Consider the following 17,825-nt stretch of genomic DNA (forward strand, 5'->3'; position numbering starts at 1 on the left):
AAAAAAGAAAAAGAATGAATGTGACAAAAAGTCTTTTGGTTTCCTATGGCCTGGAATCATCGTCAGGAAATGAAATTTGTCTGAGCCTTTTAAGAATAAATGTTACTATTCATTATGATTATTATCATCATGTAAAATAGCTTTTATAGTATTTAGGGTTAAAAAATAGGATATATAGAATAATTTTTACTATAATATTACATATAACCTCACTATAAAATTTACACATGTGCGCATGTGCGCACACACACACACACACACACGCACACACACACACACACTTTTTTTTTTAATCTTATATTTTAAGTGCTTTTAATGAATACTTTCCCTAGTTCTCAGCCACCCTTCAGAGAAGGATACAGGAATACATCCTTTAGAATAAACCAGTTTGTTGGATCCTTACTATATACAAAGCAGCGAACTTATTAACAGGTTAGGGCATTTGTAGAATGTGGAGAAGATACCACTTACACCCTGAAATAAATTAATGGGAGATAACTATTATCTGTATTTGAATTATAAATGTAGTTCTTTTCAAAGCAATAATATTCCCCATATCCAGGTATCAGTTTTTTGAGATTTATGTTGGGTTTACTACAAAAATATGTCTTCTGCTCATGTATGCTTTGTCATTAGTTAATACCTTCTATTTCCACAAATCACTTAGCATGTATCAAATGTCTGCTGTGTGTTGATATTATTCTAAGTTCTGAGGAGGCTAAAAAAAAAAGGCAAAAAAGAAAAAGTTCCTGTTCTTAAGGAATTCATAATCTAATGGGGAAGATAAAATGCAAATAACTATATATGAATGAGATAGATTCTGGAAGAATTGCAAGTAATTTCAGAGAGAAGACATTAGCATTGAGAGGACCAAGAGAGAATTCTTTTAGAAGAGATTATAGCTGAGGCTTGAAGAAAACCAGGGAAGCTAAAAGGCAGAGATAAGGAAGGAGAACATTCCAACATGGGGCCAATTAAAATGCAGAGTCCAAAGATGGAGTGTCTTGTGTGAGGAATGCTAAATTATCCAGTGTCACTGAATTGTGTAGTCTGTGGAAAGGAAATGAAAATAGACTGGAATGATAGGAAAGGTCACAAAGGTCTTGAAAAGTCAAAGCAAGCATTTTACTATTGGTCCTAGAGATGTATAAGAACTCCTGGAGGGAGTGGGATGGACAGATCTGTGCTTTGGGAAACTTACTTTATAGCTAAGTGGATGGGTGAGCAGTTACTTAAGAAAAAGAGGCTAATCATCTGGCGATTGCATTAAACTCTTGTGTGTACTGATTAGAGGCTGCCCCAGGGTGGGGTAGAATCTGAGAAGAGGAGAAATTATATAAGTTTGGAAGGTAGATTCAAGAGAATTTGACAACTGATAGAATATGGGGCAATGAGAATGAATGAAAAGGAGAGAGAATGGCACTGAGATTGCAGCCCTCAGTATCTGGGAGGATGGTGTGTATATATAGTATATAGTAGGAGGGAAGCTAGGAAAAGGAAAAGGTTTTGTGGGAAAAATAATATCTTTATTTTAGACATGTTGGGTTTAAGGTGTCTAAGGAACCTTTAGTCTTTTCCTTTATTCTTTGTGCTAATCAAATGATTGTCTTATCTTTATTAAAATAGCTATGTTTAAAAAATGATATGGGCAGCTAAGTGGTGCAACAGATTGAGCAAAAGTCAGAAGGACCTGAGTTCAAAACTGATCTCAGACATGTAACACTTCCTAGCTGTGTGACCTTGGGCAAGTCACTGAACCCCAATAGCCTCAGCCAAAAAATAAATAATAATTAATTAATTCCTTGAAACTTCTTTAGATGCAATTTTTTTCCAATTCTTTACTATATTTCAATAATGTTGACATTATTTTTGACTATGTATGAATATCTCAACTCGTATTACTGTATATATTTCTGTGTGACATTGTACATCTACGTCATAAAATTATACATCTTAGAACTGGAAAAGACTGCAAATCTGCCTCTTGAAAAAGCCACACTATGTTCCCTTATTTCATAATAACCACTAATTTAGCACTAACATTATTTGACTTGTCACTCCATTATAGATGTGTATATATGTACATATAGAATTAAATTTCAAAATTTAGTAATAGTTACATAGACTTTTGAAAATCTTAAAACTCTAGTTTTAGGGGGTTTTTTTTAACTGCTACTATAATTTGTGAAAGTTGTAAGAACAAATGAAGATAACCTAGAAATCAATATTGTTCTACTTCAATGTGTGCGTAGTCCCATCATTTCCTCCGTCATTCCATGATCTAATCTATCCTGCTTCTTCTTGAAAAGCAACATTTGTAGGAGGTACAGTACCTGACCTGCTTCTGAGAACAAGTACTTTTTCTGTCACATATCAGCGATTAATCTCTTAATGCCCTATAGCAACTCTTAAATTCTAGGTCACAAATGAGTTGTTGATCTGCATTGGTGAGGGGATTTTTCAAACCAAATTCCTTACTCTGATATAATTAGAGATCTAGGCCACTACTGCAAATATCACACCACTACCACCATACTCTCTCTCCCTTGTACATGAAAGAACATTTTGTATACATATAAACTCAGTAGAAGGAAAGAAAATAAAGAAATTGAGCCATGAAAGATCATAAATGTACAGAGATGAAATTGCAAAGATAACCTTAACATAAAAACTCACCATTTACTTATCTATGAATCATGACTATTAACTCTGAATGAAGGTCTTAAATTTCTTATATGTTTCTCAGATAATTTGCTACATGACTTTCATATATAACTTGGAAGTTTGTTTTTTTAAGTTACAGATTAACTGAACAGACATAAATGCTGAATAAATTTCAAATCTAGCATTACTATTTCATTTATTATTTACTCTTTTAAAAATATAATTTATTAGATTGTGACACGCTCAGAAGGAAGAGTTCACACACTTACCCTGAGGGACGTTAAATTAACAGATGCTGGGGAAGTCCAACTAACTGCAAAGGACTTCAAAACACAAGCCAATCTCTTTGTAAAAGGTAAGATGACCAATAATTGATGCTTGTTTTCTATACATATGATGGTGCATAGACAATTGTCAATTATCATTTTTTTAGTTATAGTGGTAACTAAGATTTTATTTTTATCCATTGATATCCCACTGAACAAGTGCCAAAACTTTATGAACTGACTAATTTATTTCACATCTTCTCTCTGTCTTTGTGCCTACTACTCTCTATTCCAGTCAGAGGGCCTAATAAGCAGCAGGAAGACTTATAAAGATGGATTCTTGGCTCTAATGAACAAAGTTTTTTTTTTTTTTAATGTTTCTTATTCATGAAACTATTTTCCTAGTGATAGAAGGTGTCAAAGATGATACCACCATTAATGGATCAAAAAAGTTTGAACTAATAAATCCAAAATGAATTTCAAATAAGTAAAGAATTATTTGAATTGACAAAGACCTGGAGAATATGCTGAAGGGATAGATGTGCAGAGAAGGCAAAGAGAATATCCACAACTAATTAGTATGATTCTTTCAGAACCCCCAGTTGAATTCACTAAACCTCTTGAAGACCAGACGGTCGAAGAGGAAGCCACAGCAGTGTTGGAGTGTGAAGTATCCAGAGAAAATGCTAAGGTGAAATGGTTCAAAAATGGAACTGAAATCCTTAAAAGCAAGAAGTATGAAATTGTTGCTGATGGTAGAGTCAGAAAACTTATTATACATAACTGTACCCCAGAAGATATTAAAACATATACTTGTGATGCTAAGGATTTCAAGACTTCCTGTAACCTGAATGTAGTGCGTAAGTATTCTTCTGTCTTAAGTGACATTTTTTCATTTTCAACTCTTTGATAATCAAAGCACTTCTTGCATGCCCTTCTTGTTGCCTAACTGGATTTGTATTTATCTTTTATGTTTCTCTTGATCTGATAAACATGCTTCCCATTCAGCTTATCACTTTTCCTCTCATTGAACACTGATAACACCTGATCTGAGTATTCATTGCTCATTATGGAGGAAGTCTGTAGGAATGTCCTTGTCAAGATGAAGACAAAAAGAGTAACAAAAGACAAGGGACAGGAAATTTTTAATAAGAAAAAAAATGAAAGATTCCCTGAGATTGAAAATGAAATGAACAAAGCCAAGATTTGAGAAACTATTAGAAAAGATCTGAAATGCGATATCCATTTGAATAGTTATATCTCAAGTACCATATTAAATTAATGTATTCTACAGACATAATTGTACTTAAAATTCACATATTCTAACTGTGTATTGTTGTTTGTCAAATTGTAACTATCATTTGTCAGAGTCATTACCCTCTGTAGCTTTGCTTCTTCACTCAGTCACAAATATAACATCTTTAATAGAAATAAGGGGCACTCTCTCTGATTGCTACATGCCATGTTGATTTGTCCAGTACAGTTGCTTCCTAGATATCAACAGCTAAAGGATGTTGGCTTGATATTCTGTTTCTGTGTCTTGTATCACTTCTTCTTCTCATACTGCTTATGGTCACTACTGAGCAGCTGCTCAGAGATCCTACTCTCGTTCATCAGCTTTCTTAAATTGCTTTTCCTACTTCTGACATCTTCCTGTGTTTCTTCTGACAGTGTCAATTCTCAGAATTATAGCCACAGTGTAGATTTTTCTTCAAACTAAGATTGGTACTTAGCAGGACCATTTTAGCCCCTTGAGATACTACATAAGTTGTTCCACGTCTTAAAGGGGTCTAGTACATTCTACAATATATAGTTATTCCTGAGAGTTTCAAAGATAGTTGAACCATATTAAATTGGAAACATCTTCTAAAAGACCTTCTTTCTTTCAAAAAACTCACATAATAAGAAGATGGCCAGTTTCTAACAAAGTGATTGGCAATTCTGGTAAATCTTTGCCCTTTCTTACAGCTCCTCATGTTGAATTCTTAAGACCTCTCACTGATCAACAAGTTAAAGAAAAAGAAACGGCTCGGTTTGAATGTGAACTTTCTCGGGAAAATGCCAAGGTCTGTAATTTCATACATATTATGTTAATAATTTTTAAAAGTTACTATATTCACTTTGTTTCCAGACAGATAATCAAAAATGAATGGGAAAAGGTTTAAATTTAGTCTTCATAATCACATTTCCTTAATAATGATTCTTTTTATGTGTTATCTGTCATCATAGTTCTGTTTTCCTTCAATGTATGTATGCTGGATACTTTAATTCAACAAACAAAGCAATGAATAGGTGTATGGGCCTCTGAGAGAAACACAAACTCTAAATAAGACCAATTCCCTGCCCTCATGGAGCTTTTTAATATAATCCTTCATGTAATTTTCATTAACAGTGGAGAAAAAATCCAGAGATCTGGGTTCCAGCCTTAGCTTTGTCTGTTTATCTGAACTTGCTATGTGATCTCTGAACCTCAATTTGCCAATTGGTATATTTTAAGAGTCAGATGCTTTCTTAGATTATCTTCTAGCTTTAAAGCATTTAATAATTAGTAACTTTATTCTGTGTTGATTTGTCTTGGATGCAGGTTCAGTGGTTTAGAGATGGAGCTGAAATTAAAAAGGGTAAGAAGTATGACATCATTTCCAAAGGTGCCGTGCGCATTCTTGTCATCAATAAATGCCTCTTGGACGATGAGGCGGAATACTCCTGTGAAGTCAGGACAGCTAGAACTTCTGGCATGCTGACAGTCTTAGGTAAAGAGCAGGGTTGCAGCGAAAAACAGGTGTTCAAGATGAAATAAAAAAAGCATCCCTGCTTTAATCCAATGAATTTGCTTTATATTTCTTACAGAGGAAGAAGCTGTCTTTACTAAAAATCTTACCAACATTGATGCGAGCGAAACTGATACAGTGAAATTAATCTGTGAAGTCTCCAAGCCTGGGGCAGAAGTTACTTGGTATAAAGGTGATGAAGAAATCATTGAAACAGGAAGATATGAAATACTTGCTGATGGGCGGAAGAGGATTCTGATCATTCAGAATGTTCAACTTGAAGATGCAGGTGACTTCAACTGCAGACTCCCAAGCTCCCGCACAAATGGCAAACTCAAAGTACATGGTAAGGAAAAACTATCCAAGAAAATAGTCATAAAATGAAGGATCATTTAGTAGTACTTTCTGGGTTCATTAAGCAAGTAACAAGTTGTAATTTTTCTTTCTTCTTTTCTTTCAGAACTTGCTGCTGAATTTATATCTAAGCCTCAAAATCTGGAAGTTCTGGAGGGAGAAAAAGCTGAATTTATGTGTTCCATATCAAAAGAGAGCTTTGTGGTAGAATGGAAAAGGGATGATGAGAAACTTGAATCTGGGGATAAATATGATGTTATTGCTGATGGGAAAAAGAGAATCCTGGTTGTCAAGGATTCCACCCTACAAGACATGGGCACCTATGTCGTCATGGTCGGTGCTGCTAGAGCTGCAGCTCACTTGACAGTCATTGGTAAGTTATGATTGATTCAGGCAATGCAGTGATGGGTTGACCTTTTTGCTATTCATGGTACAACAAGCCTGTCATTTGTCATTTTCAGAAAAACTCAGGATCGTTGTTCCACTTAAGGACAAACGTGTTAAAGAACAGCAAGAAGTTGTTTTCAACTGTGAAGTCAACACAGAAGGAGCCAAGGCGAAGTGGTTCAGAAATGATGAAGCCATATTTGACAGCTCAAAATATATTATCCTCCAGAAGGATTTAGTTTACACTCTAAGAATTAGAGATGCACATTTGGATGACCAGGCCACCTATAGTGTATCATTGACCAACCACAGAGGTGAAAATGTCAAGAGTGCAGCTCAATTAATTGTAGAAGGTATGTTATTTTTTCTGCGCTGTGGATGCCTATGAGGAGTGATTAGGACATTTTCAGGGGTGGTCCCCCAGTTCTGTAATTCTTTTGGGAGAATGAGAAACAAGAAGTATAGACGCTTAGAGAAATGTTTCAGTGAACCCCCACAGGGCTTATCTGCCCTATCTTTATTTCCTACTATTGTATTATATTCATTTTCAAACTTCTGTATATACAATTTTTAGAAATCTTGTTCTTCTGTGATAACAAAGTGTTTAATTTTTGTTTCTGATATTTTGCTTCATATTCCTACCCATTATAATTATTGATCCTAAAACTACAGTCGTTTCCATTAGGCATTAAGATAAGTTGAAGGTTCTCTGTTTTATTGCATTTCTTCCCTCTCTGGGACCATGTTGTTAACTTTTAAAGAGTTAAATTATAGTATAGCTGGCCAATAATGGGCAATAAAAATACCAAACTGCTATCTGCCCAATACTACATGATGGCTACATTCTCTTCCCATGCTAAGATTCTATAGTTCTATAATTTAAGATTATTTCTATTAAAGTCCATCCTAGAAACCATAAACACTACACAACTTTTTTCTATCTTGCAACAGAGGAAGACCTCAGGATAGTTGAACCTCTACAAGACATTGAAACAATGGAGAAAAAGAGTGTCACTTTCTGGTGCAAAGTAAATCGACTTAATGTAACTCTCAAGTGGACTAGAAATGGAGAAGAAATTCCTCTTGATAACCGTGTTCTGTACCGAGTTGACAAATATAAGCATTCTCTCATCATTAAAGACTGTGGATTTCCAGATGAAGGTGAATACACAGTCTTCGCTGGACAAGATAAATCTGTTGCTGAGCTTCTAATTATAGAAGCACCTACAGAATTTGTGGAGCATCTAGAGGACCAGACCGTCACTGAATTTGATGATGCTGTCTTCTCTTGTCAGCTTTCCAGAGAGAAAGCAAATGTTAAATGGTACAGAAATGGACGAGAAATCAAAGAAGGCAAAAAGTGAGTATGGTTCCACATATTATACATAAATTATAAAGTTTCAAATGTTCTGCACATCCTTTTGATATTTATGAATATTATGAAAGCTAATAAATTATTTGATCTTTCCCCCCTACAAAGATATACATTTGAAAAAGATGGAAGCATTCACAGACTTATTATAAAAGATTGCAGATTGGATGATGAATGTGAATATGCTTGTGGGGTAGAAGACAGAAAGTCCAGGGCTAGACTTTTTGTTGAAGGTGAGTATAGAATTGAAAGGAATCTTAATTATATTATTAATTGGAATAAATGTCAACTAGAATACAAATGAAATAATATCATTCACATTTGCATTTCAGAAATCCCTATTGAGATCATCAGACCTCCCCAAGATATTCTGGAAGCTCCTGGTGCTGATGTTGTCTTTTTTGCGGAACTCAACAAAGATAAGGTGGAAGTTCAATGGCTAAGAAATAATATGATTGTGGTCCAAGGTGACAAACATCAGATGATGAGTGAAGGGAAGATCCATAGATTACAGATATGTGATATTAAACCTCGTGACCAAGGCGAATATAGATTTATTGCCAAAGATAAAGAAGCTAGAGCCAAACTTGAACTGGCAGGTAAGTGTCTTTGATTTTACAATAATCTTCACCTTCATTAGAAGAAATCAATGTAAAAAAAGAGGGAAAAAATGTACCAGAATCATTTGTCTTAGATATGATGAAATAAACATTCTTAGGCAGATAAGTGGCACTATAGAGCATAGAGTGCTGGGTTTGGAGTTAGGAAAACTCATCTTCATGAGTTCAAATCCAGCCTCAGACACTGGCTGTGTTATCCTGGGCAAGCCACTTAGCCCCATTTGCTTCAATTTCCCCTTCTATACAATAAGCTGAAGAAGAAATGGCAAACTGCCCCAATATCTTCACCAAGAAAAACCCAAATAGGTCACAGAGAGTCAAATACTACTGAAAATGACTCAATTTCAAAAATTCCTTGAGAGTAAAAGCTGTTTTGTTTTGTTTTGTTTTGATCTTAAATGCCTAACTGTATCTGGCATATAATAAGAACAAAAGAGACACTTAATACTTATTGGTTGATTACTCTCCCTGGAAATCCCATGTAGCAGAAGTAAACTCAGACATATAGAGGAGCCTCTCCTCCTGCCCTCTGTCTACAGCCACCACCCAAGAAAATGGAAGGATTCCCTGGGTTTGTTCTAGCCTTGAACCAAAATTCAAAATTCAAACAAAAATCCTGAGGGATGTCATTCCAAAAAACTTCCATTTAGTATTAAATTGACATAGTTTATTACATGTTAGTAGAGTAGAGTAATTCCTAAAGAGAATTTACCCTGACCTAAGCATGGGAGTCAGTCACATCCTTTCTAAAATGAATATTGTATAATAAAATGTTTAACTTATTTCAAGGTACTACCCAGTTAAGCATAATATATCTACTCAAATATCATCACCATCCCTTAATTTTTCACAATAATCCAGAATTAGACCACTCAGGAACGAAATTATGATCATAAATCACTTAGTTCATGTTTTCTGGTTGGAGAGAGAAAAAAAATCCATCCAAGTATGCTACTAATTTATTGTAAAGAACTTCTCATCTAGCTGACTAAAATAAATAAGCTAAAAATGGTTACTTTTCTTTTTCTCTCACTAGCTGCACCTAAAATCAAGACTGGCGACCAGGATCTTGTGGTTGATGTGGGGCAGCCTTTGACAATGATTGTACCCTATGATGCCTACCCAAAAGCAGAAGCTGAATGGTTTAAAGAAAATGAAGCTTTATCTTCAAAAACAGTTGATACCACAGCTGAGCAGACCTCCTTCAGAATCTTGGAAGCCAAGAATTCAGACAAAGGAAGGTATAAAGTTGTGTTACAAAACAAACACGGAAAAGCAGAAGCATTCATCAATGTCAAAGTTATCGGTAAGCTTTTGATCCGTTGAGGATAGAAGGATGCTAAGCGTAAGAAAAGATGAGCATTCACTCAAAATGTTTCTTTTCCTCCATTGAATTTCAGATGTGCCAGGGCCAGTCAGAAACTTAGAAGTGACAGAAACATTTGATGGTGAAGTGAGCTTAGCTTGGGAAGAGCCACTAAGTGATGGCGGCAGCAAAATCATCGGTTATGTTGTTGAAAGGCGAGACGTAAAGAGGAAGACATGGGTCTTAGCAACTGACCGTGCAGATAGCTGTGAATTTACTGTCACTGGACTCCAAAAAGGAGGGGTGGAGTATCTGTTCCGTGTAAGTGCAAGAAACAGAGTTGGGACTGGTGAACCAGTTGAAACAGATAACCCTGTGGAAGCAAGGAGTAAATATGGTAGGTGATTGATTTGGGAGAAGAATATCACTTTATCTTCTTTTTCAGTTTCTCTCCATGTAATGAAAAGTATGTTAATTATTTCCTTTTTTTTTCCCTGGGGAAACATCTAGATGTTCCAGGTCCTCCTCTGAATGTAGCCATCACTGATATAAACAGGTTTGGTGTTTCACTTACATGGGAACCACCAGAGTATGATGGTGGTTGTGAAATTACAAACTATGTCATCGAATTAAGGGACAAGACGTCTATTAGATGGGACACAGCTATGACTGTTAGAGCTGAAGACCTCTCGGCTACCGTCACTGATGTAGTAGAAGGAAATGAATACAGCTTCCGAGTCAGAGCCCAGAATCGCATTGGAGTTGGAAAGCCAAGTGCTGCAACACCTTTTGTGAAAGTTGCAGATCCAATTGGTGAGTACATAGAGAAGTAATTGTTAAATGGAGCCCAGAAATTAGATATTTTCCCCAAATATGGCATAAAGATAAAAATGAAGGATTGAGTCATCTGTCAGGGAGAATTATTACATAATTACATAGGGCATAAGTGTTCATATTTTTAATTATTCTGTTTAGTAAGCCTGTTGTTTTTCACTGAATATGAGGATAATATGACCATTTCAGCTATGCTATCATAAAATTAAGTGATAAATTTCTACATATGAATTTTTTCTTGGTTCTATTTCAGAGAGGCCAAGCCCTCCCATCAACCTTGGTTATTCTGACCAGACACAGTCATCTGTTCAGCTTTCATGGGAACCTCCACTAAAAGATGGGGGAAGTCCCATACTGGGCTATATTATTGAACGCTGTGAAGAAGGAAAGGATAATTGGATTCGTTGTAATGTAAAACTTGTGCCTAAGCTAACTTACAAGGTAGAGAATTTCAAACTAAAAAGAAATGCATGACATATTTCCATAGTTTTGAAGATAAGTTGTTTTTACAAAGGTGGATTCTTATTTTTAGGTAACTGGATTAAAACAAGGAAATAAATACTTATATAGAGTCTCTGCAGAAAATGAAGCTGGAATTTCAGATCCAACTGATATTCTTGGACCACTAACAGCAGATGATGCATTTGGTAAGCAAAGGGATGTTTAATTTACTTGAATAACAATATTGTAACTTTATGTGGCATGTGTTTTGGAGTGGTAAGAGAAAATAAAATAAAATTTTTGTAATATTAATTTCTCTCTTTGCAGTTGAACCAACAATGGATTTAAGTGAATTCAAAGATGGCCTGGAAATTATAGTCCCAAACCCAATCAAAATCCTTGTGCCAAGTACTGGTTACCCAAGACCAACTGCAACCTGGTCCTTTGGAGATCAAGTCTTAGAAACAAGTGACCGTGTGAAGATGAAGACTTTATCTGCTTATGCTGAGCTGGTCATTTCTCCAAGTGAACGCCCAGATAAAGGCATTTATACACTAAAACTGGAAAATCCTGTGAAAGCAATTTCTGGAGAAATTAATGTTAATGTGATTGGTAAGGATCCAAATTTTTAATGAATATTTATATATACATATGTGTGTGTGTAACATAGTAATTTGCAAACTTTAAAGCATTATATGAGTGAGCTATTATTATTAATGTTTAAAATTTTACAATATTTCCAAATGTTTATGACCTCAAATTATGAATTAATTCCTCAGCTCGCCCAGGTCCGCCAAAAGAACTAAAATATGGAGACATCACCAGGGACTCAGTACATTTGACATGGGAACCTCCAGATGATGATGGGGGAAGCCCACTGACTGGATATCTTGTTGAAAAACGAGAAGTCAGTCGTAAAACATGGACCAAAGTGAGTACTTAGCTTGGTTAAATGATCTCCACAAAAAAGGCTCAGTAATAAATCCCACAAATCTAATTGGGCAAAATTTTCTTTGGAAAATATTATTCTCAGACAGATTCCTTTGTAGATATATTCAATATGCTCTAACATAGTAAAAGAGTAGCCCCTGATTTTGTGAGTCTTATCTGATTTTCAGTGATAATGACATAGCTGATTTGTCTCTTCTCTTGCTGGGGGGAAGGGGAGTTTTAATGAAAACAAGTAACTTCCTTTCCTGATTAGAATAATTCTTAGTCCATAAACCTTAAAAGTTCCTAAATGCAAGTTATTACAATCATCAGAGTTAGCAAAGTGATTCAGTGGATAGAGACCCAGGTCTGGAATCATCATCTTGAGTTAAAATCTGACTTCCAGTCACTTACTATCTGTGTGATCCTGGGCAAGTCACTTTACCCTATTTACCTGAGTTTTTTCATCTTAAAATGAGCTGGAGAAGTAAATGGAAAACCACTACAGTGACTTTGCCAGGAAAACCCAAATAGGATCATAAAGATTTAGATCAGAGCCTTGGACCTAGAGTCAGAAAGATCTGAATTCAAATCCACACTCAAATACTTATTAGCTCTGTGACCCTTGGCAAGTAATAGCCACTTTCTGCCTTAGTTTCCCCAACTGTAAAATGGGAACAATAATAGCACTTATCTCCCAGGGTTGCTGTGGGGATAAAATGAGATGATATATGTAAAGCACTTTGCACATCTTTGAAAGCACTACAGAAACACTAGATATTATTAGTGATCATTATCTGTCCTATTTGGAGATTTTTTTTCCCTAAATAAAACAAATGGCAGTATTTCCTGCTTGAATGACTTTACTAAAATCATTCAAAACACTTTTGGGAAAAACTTTGTAGGACTAATTTATTATGCCTTTTTGCTTCCCCTCTCCCCCAGGTTATGGACTTCATTACTGACCTAGAATTTACTGTTCCTGATCTTGTCCAAGGAAAAGAATACTTATTTAAAGTTTGTGCACGCAACAAGTGTGGTCCTGGAGAACCTGCATATGTTGATGAACCTGTAAATATGTCAGCTCCTGCAAGTGAGTCACCCTGTGATGTTTTATAGCCTGCCTGTTATGCTGCTGTTTTTCTATAGAAAACTGATTTTTAACATTGTACTTATGTCATATTGATGAGCATTGTTTCTTATATTTATAGCTGTGCCTGACCCCCCAGAAAATCTAAAATGGAGGGATCGATCTGCCAAAAGCATTTTCCTAACATGGGAGCCACCAAAACATGATGGTGGTTCACGTATCAAAGGATATATAGTAGAAAAATGTCCTCGTGGTTCTGATAAGTGGGTAGCCTGTGGAGAACCTGTTGCTGAAACCAAGTACGTTTTTTAATTATAGAATGCAAAAATATTCATCAATGTTCACTAAAATGCCTTTTATTTGGGAAATATTTAAGCATTGTTATTTTTTCATTAAGAACTTATTCTTATTTCTTCTGAATGATTTAAATTCATATGTTTCATTTTTCAAAGTTTTGTTTTTATGTTTTTAAATTTAAAATATAACAATTCAAATTTGATTTTAAAGAATGAATATTTTATACTTTGACTTATATAGCTTTTGTAAGCTACTTGATGGAGGGAATACTTAGATCATGATGGTGCTTATTATAAATATAAAAATGCAATACTCAAAACTGTATTTACTTAACAGAATGGAAGTGACAGGTCTTGAAGAAGGCCAGTGGTATGCCTACCGTGTGAAGGCTCTGAACAGACTGGGAGCTAGCAAACCATGCAAGCCAACAGATGATATTCAGGCTGTGGATTCACAGGGTATGTCCTTATCTAAAAAAAGAAAAAAGTTGAACCTGCTATGTCTTCTCTTTTAATTCTTCTCTGAATGTGCTAACATATTGATTTTCTCTACAGAGGCCCCAGAAATATTCCTTGATGTGAAGCTGCTTGCTGGACTCACAGTGAAAGCTGGCACAAAGATTGAGCTCCCTGCCACGGTGACTGGCAAACCTGAGCCCAAGATCACCTGGACAAAGGCCGATGTTCTTTTAAAACAAGACAAAAGAATTACCATCGAAAATGTTCCCAAAAAATCAACGGTGACCATTGTGGATAGCAAGAGAAGTGACACTGGCACCTACATCATTGAAGCTGTCAATGTCTGCGGACGCGCCACTGCTGTCGTAGAGGTCAACGTTCTAGGTAATGGCATAGCTTGTAGGAACGATGCGGAAGCTCCTTCATGAAGCCACAGCGGCCACAACTCACTGTGCATTTTCTGCCTTTCACAGATAAGCCTGGACCTCCAGCTGCCTTTGACATCTCAGAGGTTACCAGTGAATCCTGTCTTCTCACATGGAATCCTCCAAGGGATGATGGGGGCTCCAAGGTCACAAACTATGTGGTAGAAAGAAGAGCGACAGATAGTGAAGTGTGGCATAAACTCTCATCAACAGTAAAAGACACAAAGTTCCAGGCTACTAAATTAACACCTAATAAAGAATATATCTTCAGAGTTGCAGCAGAAAACATGTATGGTGTTGGCGAGCCCGTCCAGGCTAGCCCAATAGTAGCCAAATATCCGTTTGGTGAGTTAATGTATTTGGTATGTCATTTAACATTGACCTGAATGATGAGATCAAGTATAGGTGAAATATTATATATTATTGTCCTTTTACAAAACAGATCCACCTGGTCCCCCAACACGCCTCGAACCTTCTGATATAACTAAAGATGCAGTAACCCTGACATGGTGTGAGCCTGATGATGATGGTGGAAGCCCAATCACTGGATACTGGGTTGAAAGATTAGACCCTGATACTGATAAGTGGGTTAAATGCAATAAGATGCCAATAAAGGATACAACATACAGGTATAAAATTTTAAAAATACATAAATTAGTTAAAATAGCAATAATTTCTTTTAACTTTTTTGAGAATTAAAAGGAGTTTATTATAATTACATCAAAATAACAGTATATTAACAGACTGAAAACCAGTCCTCTATATATCTTTCAGTCATTATTATCATAACTGTTTTACCTGATTTTGTTATAATGTTTTGTTTTAATATTAAAATAATTTCTTACTTGTTTTTTGATTCACTAGTTTAAAGTCTGTTCCACTGAGAGACAAGTTTATTAACTAAATAGTGAATATGGGTTTTCAAGACACTTTAAAGTATTTAGAATTTGAGTTATTATATTACTGCCATTGTTACCATCATTAGATTATAGCATACTTTGGCAAATTACAGATAGCATCTCCATAATAATAGATAACAATTTCAAGTTTCTAATAAACACAGCATAAAACCTTTATATACTATTGTAATATATTATTGCAGGTTTGATTTATAAATCTAAAAGATTGAATGAGTAAACCTTATATATAAAATAAGCCCATCTCTTTTTTGATATATAATTTGTTAACATATTTTTTTTTCTCAATTTAAAGGGTAAAAGGTCTCACCAATAAGAAAAAGTACAGATTCCGTGTGTTAGCTGAAAATCTTGCTGGACCTGGCAAACCAAGCAGATCAACTGAGCCAATCTTAATAAAGGATCCCATTGGTACTATGCATAAAGTTACTTGTGCATATTTTAGTGTTTGATACATATTCTTGTACCTTTAAAGCTAAATAATTATTTCCTGTCTATGTAGATCCTCCATGGCCCCCTGGCAAGCCAACTGTGAAAGATATAGGCAAAACATCTCTCTTGTTGAATTGGACAAAACCAGAACACGATGGAGGGGCAAAGATTGAATCTTATGTCATAGAAATGCTAAAAACTGGAACAGATGAGTGGGTTCGAGTAGCTGAAGGTGTTCCAACCACTGAACACTTCCTTCGAGGACTCATGGAAGGGCAAGAATACTCATTCCGAGTTAGAGCTGTGAACAAGGCAGGGGAGAGTGAACCCAGTGAACCAAGTGATCCTGTACTTTGCAGGGAAAAACTATGTAAGTACTTCTTCAATGTAACTTCATCTCATGTCTATTAAACACATCACTTACTAATATGTATCTGAAAGCTACAAAGAGACTATAAGCTCTTATAAATTCTAAATCATAAATTATTTTATAGTTTCCTAGTTCTTTGGCAAAGCCTAAACATTTGACAAGCAAATTAAGTTAAATTTGGTTTTCTGTTTTTCTCTTCCTGTAGATCCCCCATCACCACCTCGCTGGCTAGAGGTCATTAACATCACTAAAAATACAGCAGACCTAAAATGGACAGTTCCTGAGAAAGATGGAGGCTCCCCTATCACTAACTATATTGTTGAAAAGAGAGATGTGAGGCGCAAAGGCTGGCAAACGGTGGATACAACAGTAAAGGATACTAAATGCACAGTTACGCCACTGACAGAGGGTTCTTTATATGTGTTTCGGGTTGCTGCAGAAAATGCCATAGGACAGAGTGATTATTGTGAAATTGAAGATTCTGTCCTAGCCAAAGACACCTTTAGTAAGTATTCTAACTTAATATTATTATTAATGATTAATAATAGTTACAGTATGTCATTACTGATTTATTGATTATTCTTGATAATTATCTAATTTTTCGTGTATGATAGATAATTGTATAATTAACAATAATTATATAGTTGTTAGGTTAAGTTATATTATATTATGTTGTCATATTATGATATATTATGGCTGATTGGTTGGTTGTGGTCCTTCATTCTCAAAAAGGACCAAAATGACACCATTATGCTAGAGTCAGGTTACATTGTGTCCAACTGTGGCTGATCAGAACAATGATCTTGGAATGCCACGGGTCAGATACAAATAGTCCATATGAATATTTGAGGTGGATTCTCTAACTTTGCACATCTCATATTTCTTCTGAACTACTTCAATTCTACTTTGCTCATAAAGCACAGGTGGGTGATGAAGACCCACCACACTGGGTGATCCTGTACCAGTAAACATTATGTAAACCTAATTAATATTTGAGACAAGAGTATTGCTTTTTCAATGATCATTTAACTAATCACCCACCCTTTTTTCTCTCTAGCCACTCCTGGACCACCCTATGCCCTAGCAGTGGTTGATGTGACCAAAAGACATGTCGACCTAAAATGGGAGCCACCGAAAAATGATGGTGGAAGACCTATTCAGAGGCAAGAATTAGACCAATGTTTGAAGTCAAATTTCTAGTGAATTGAAAAAGTTAAACAGAATCCATTTTCCTAAGACTAATGAAATATTTTATTATTTAAACAGATACATTATTGAGAAAAAAGAAAAATTAGGAACTCGTTGGGTTAAGGCTGGAAAGACTTCAGGACCTGACTGTAATTTCAGAGTAACTGATGTTATTGAAGGAACAGAAGTTCAGTTCCAAGTACGTGCAGAAAATGAAGCTGGAGTTGGTCATCCAAGTGAACCCACTGAAATTCTTACTATTGAAGATCCACAAAGTGAGTAGTTATTCGTGTTTATTTGCATAGTCTAGTTTTCAGAATGACATTGTAGAAAGTCAATTGAAACCTTCTATTATCTTTCTCTTTAGGTGTTCCTTCTCCTCCCCTTGACTTGCATGTAACTGATGCTGGCAGAAAGCACATTGCCATTGCTTGGAAGCCACCAGAGAAAAATGGGGGAAGTCCCATTATAGGATACCACATTGAAATGTGCCCAGTTGGCACTGAAAAATGGATGAGAGTCAATTCTCGACCAGTGAAAGATCTGAAATTCAAAGTAGAAGAAGGTGTTGTTCCTGATAAGGAGTATGTTCTGAGAGTGAGAGCTGTCAATGCTATTGGAGTCAGTGAGCCATCTGAAATCTCTGAGAATGTTGTTGCCAAAGACCCAGATTGTAATTATGACATTTCTATAATAATTAACA

At 35.6% G+C, this 17,825-nt stretch overlaps 1 protein-coding gene across 3 annotated transcripts in view; it reads left to right on the forward strand.

Annotated features, from left to right (window-relative positions):
- The window catches only part of TTN (titin), a 324,196-nt gene that overhangs the window by 217,733 nt on the left and 88,638 nt on the right, over positions 1–17,825 (forward strand). For all 3 annotated transcript variants that reach the window (XM_031960390.1, XM_031960391.1, XM_031960392.1), the window contains 29 exons: positions 2,896–3,019; positions 3,524–3,790; positions 4,899–4,996; positions 5,515–5,683; positions 5,781–6,047; positions 6,162–6,428; positions 6,517–6,795; positions 7,394–7,802; positions 7,923–8,047; positions 8,147–8,413; positions 9,471–9,740; positions 9,835–10,137; positions 10,251–10,553; positions 10,828–11,015; positions 11,107–11,221; positions 11,343–11,627; positions 11,795–11,946; positions 12,891–13,038; positions 13,157–13,334; positions 13,669–13,790; positions 13,887–14,174; positions 14,264–14,560; positions 14,658–14,844; positions 15,428–15,543; positions 15,635–15,934; positions 16,140–16,439; positions 16,992–17,097; positions 17,201–17,397; positions 17,490–17,795. In XM_031960390.1, the coding sequence (XP_031816250.1) occupies positions 2,896–3,019; positions 3,524–3,790; positions 4,899–4,996; positions 5,515–5,683; positions 5,781–6,047; positions 6,162–6,428; positions 6,517–6,795; positions 7,394–7,802; positions 7,923–8,047; positions 8,147–8,413; positions 9,471–9,740; positions 9,835–10,137; positions 10,251–10,553; positions 10,828–11,015; positions 11,107–11,221; positions 11,343–11,627; positions 11,795–11,946; positions 12,891–13,038; positions 13,157–13,334; positions 13,669–13,790; positions 13,887–14,174; positions 14,264–14,560; positions 14,658–14,844; positions 15,428–15,543; positions 15,635–15,934; positions 16,140–16,439; positions 16,992–17,097; positions 17,201–17,397; positions 17,490–17,795 (6,433 nt within the window). The remainder of the gene's footprint in view (positions 1–2,895; positions 3,020–3,523; positions 3,791–4,898; positions 4,997–5,514; positions 5,684–5,780; positions 6,048–6,161; positions 6,429–6,516; positions 6,796–7,393; positions 7,803–7,922; positions 8,048–8,146; positions 8,414–9,470; positions 9,741–9,834; positions 10,138–10,250; positions 10,554–10,827; positions 11,016–11,106; positions 11,222–11,342; positions 11,628–11,794; positions 11,947–12,890; positions 13,039–13,156; positions 13,335–13,668; positions 13,791–13,886; positions 14,175–14,263; positions 14,561–14,657; positions 14,845–15,427; positions 15,544–15,634; positions 15,935–16,139; positions 16,440–16,991; positions 17,098–17,200; positions 17,398–17,489; positions 17,796–17,825) is intronic.

This window comes from Sarcophilus harrisii, chromosome 3, assembly GCF_902635505.1.
Source record: "Sarcophilus harrisii chromosome 3, mSarHar1.11, whole genome shotgun sequence".
Lineage (NCBI taxonomy): Eukaryota > Metazoa > Chordata > Mammalia > Dasyuromorphia > Dasyuridae > Sarcophilus > Sarcophilus harrisii.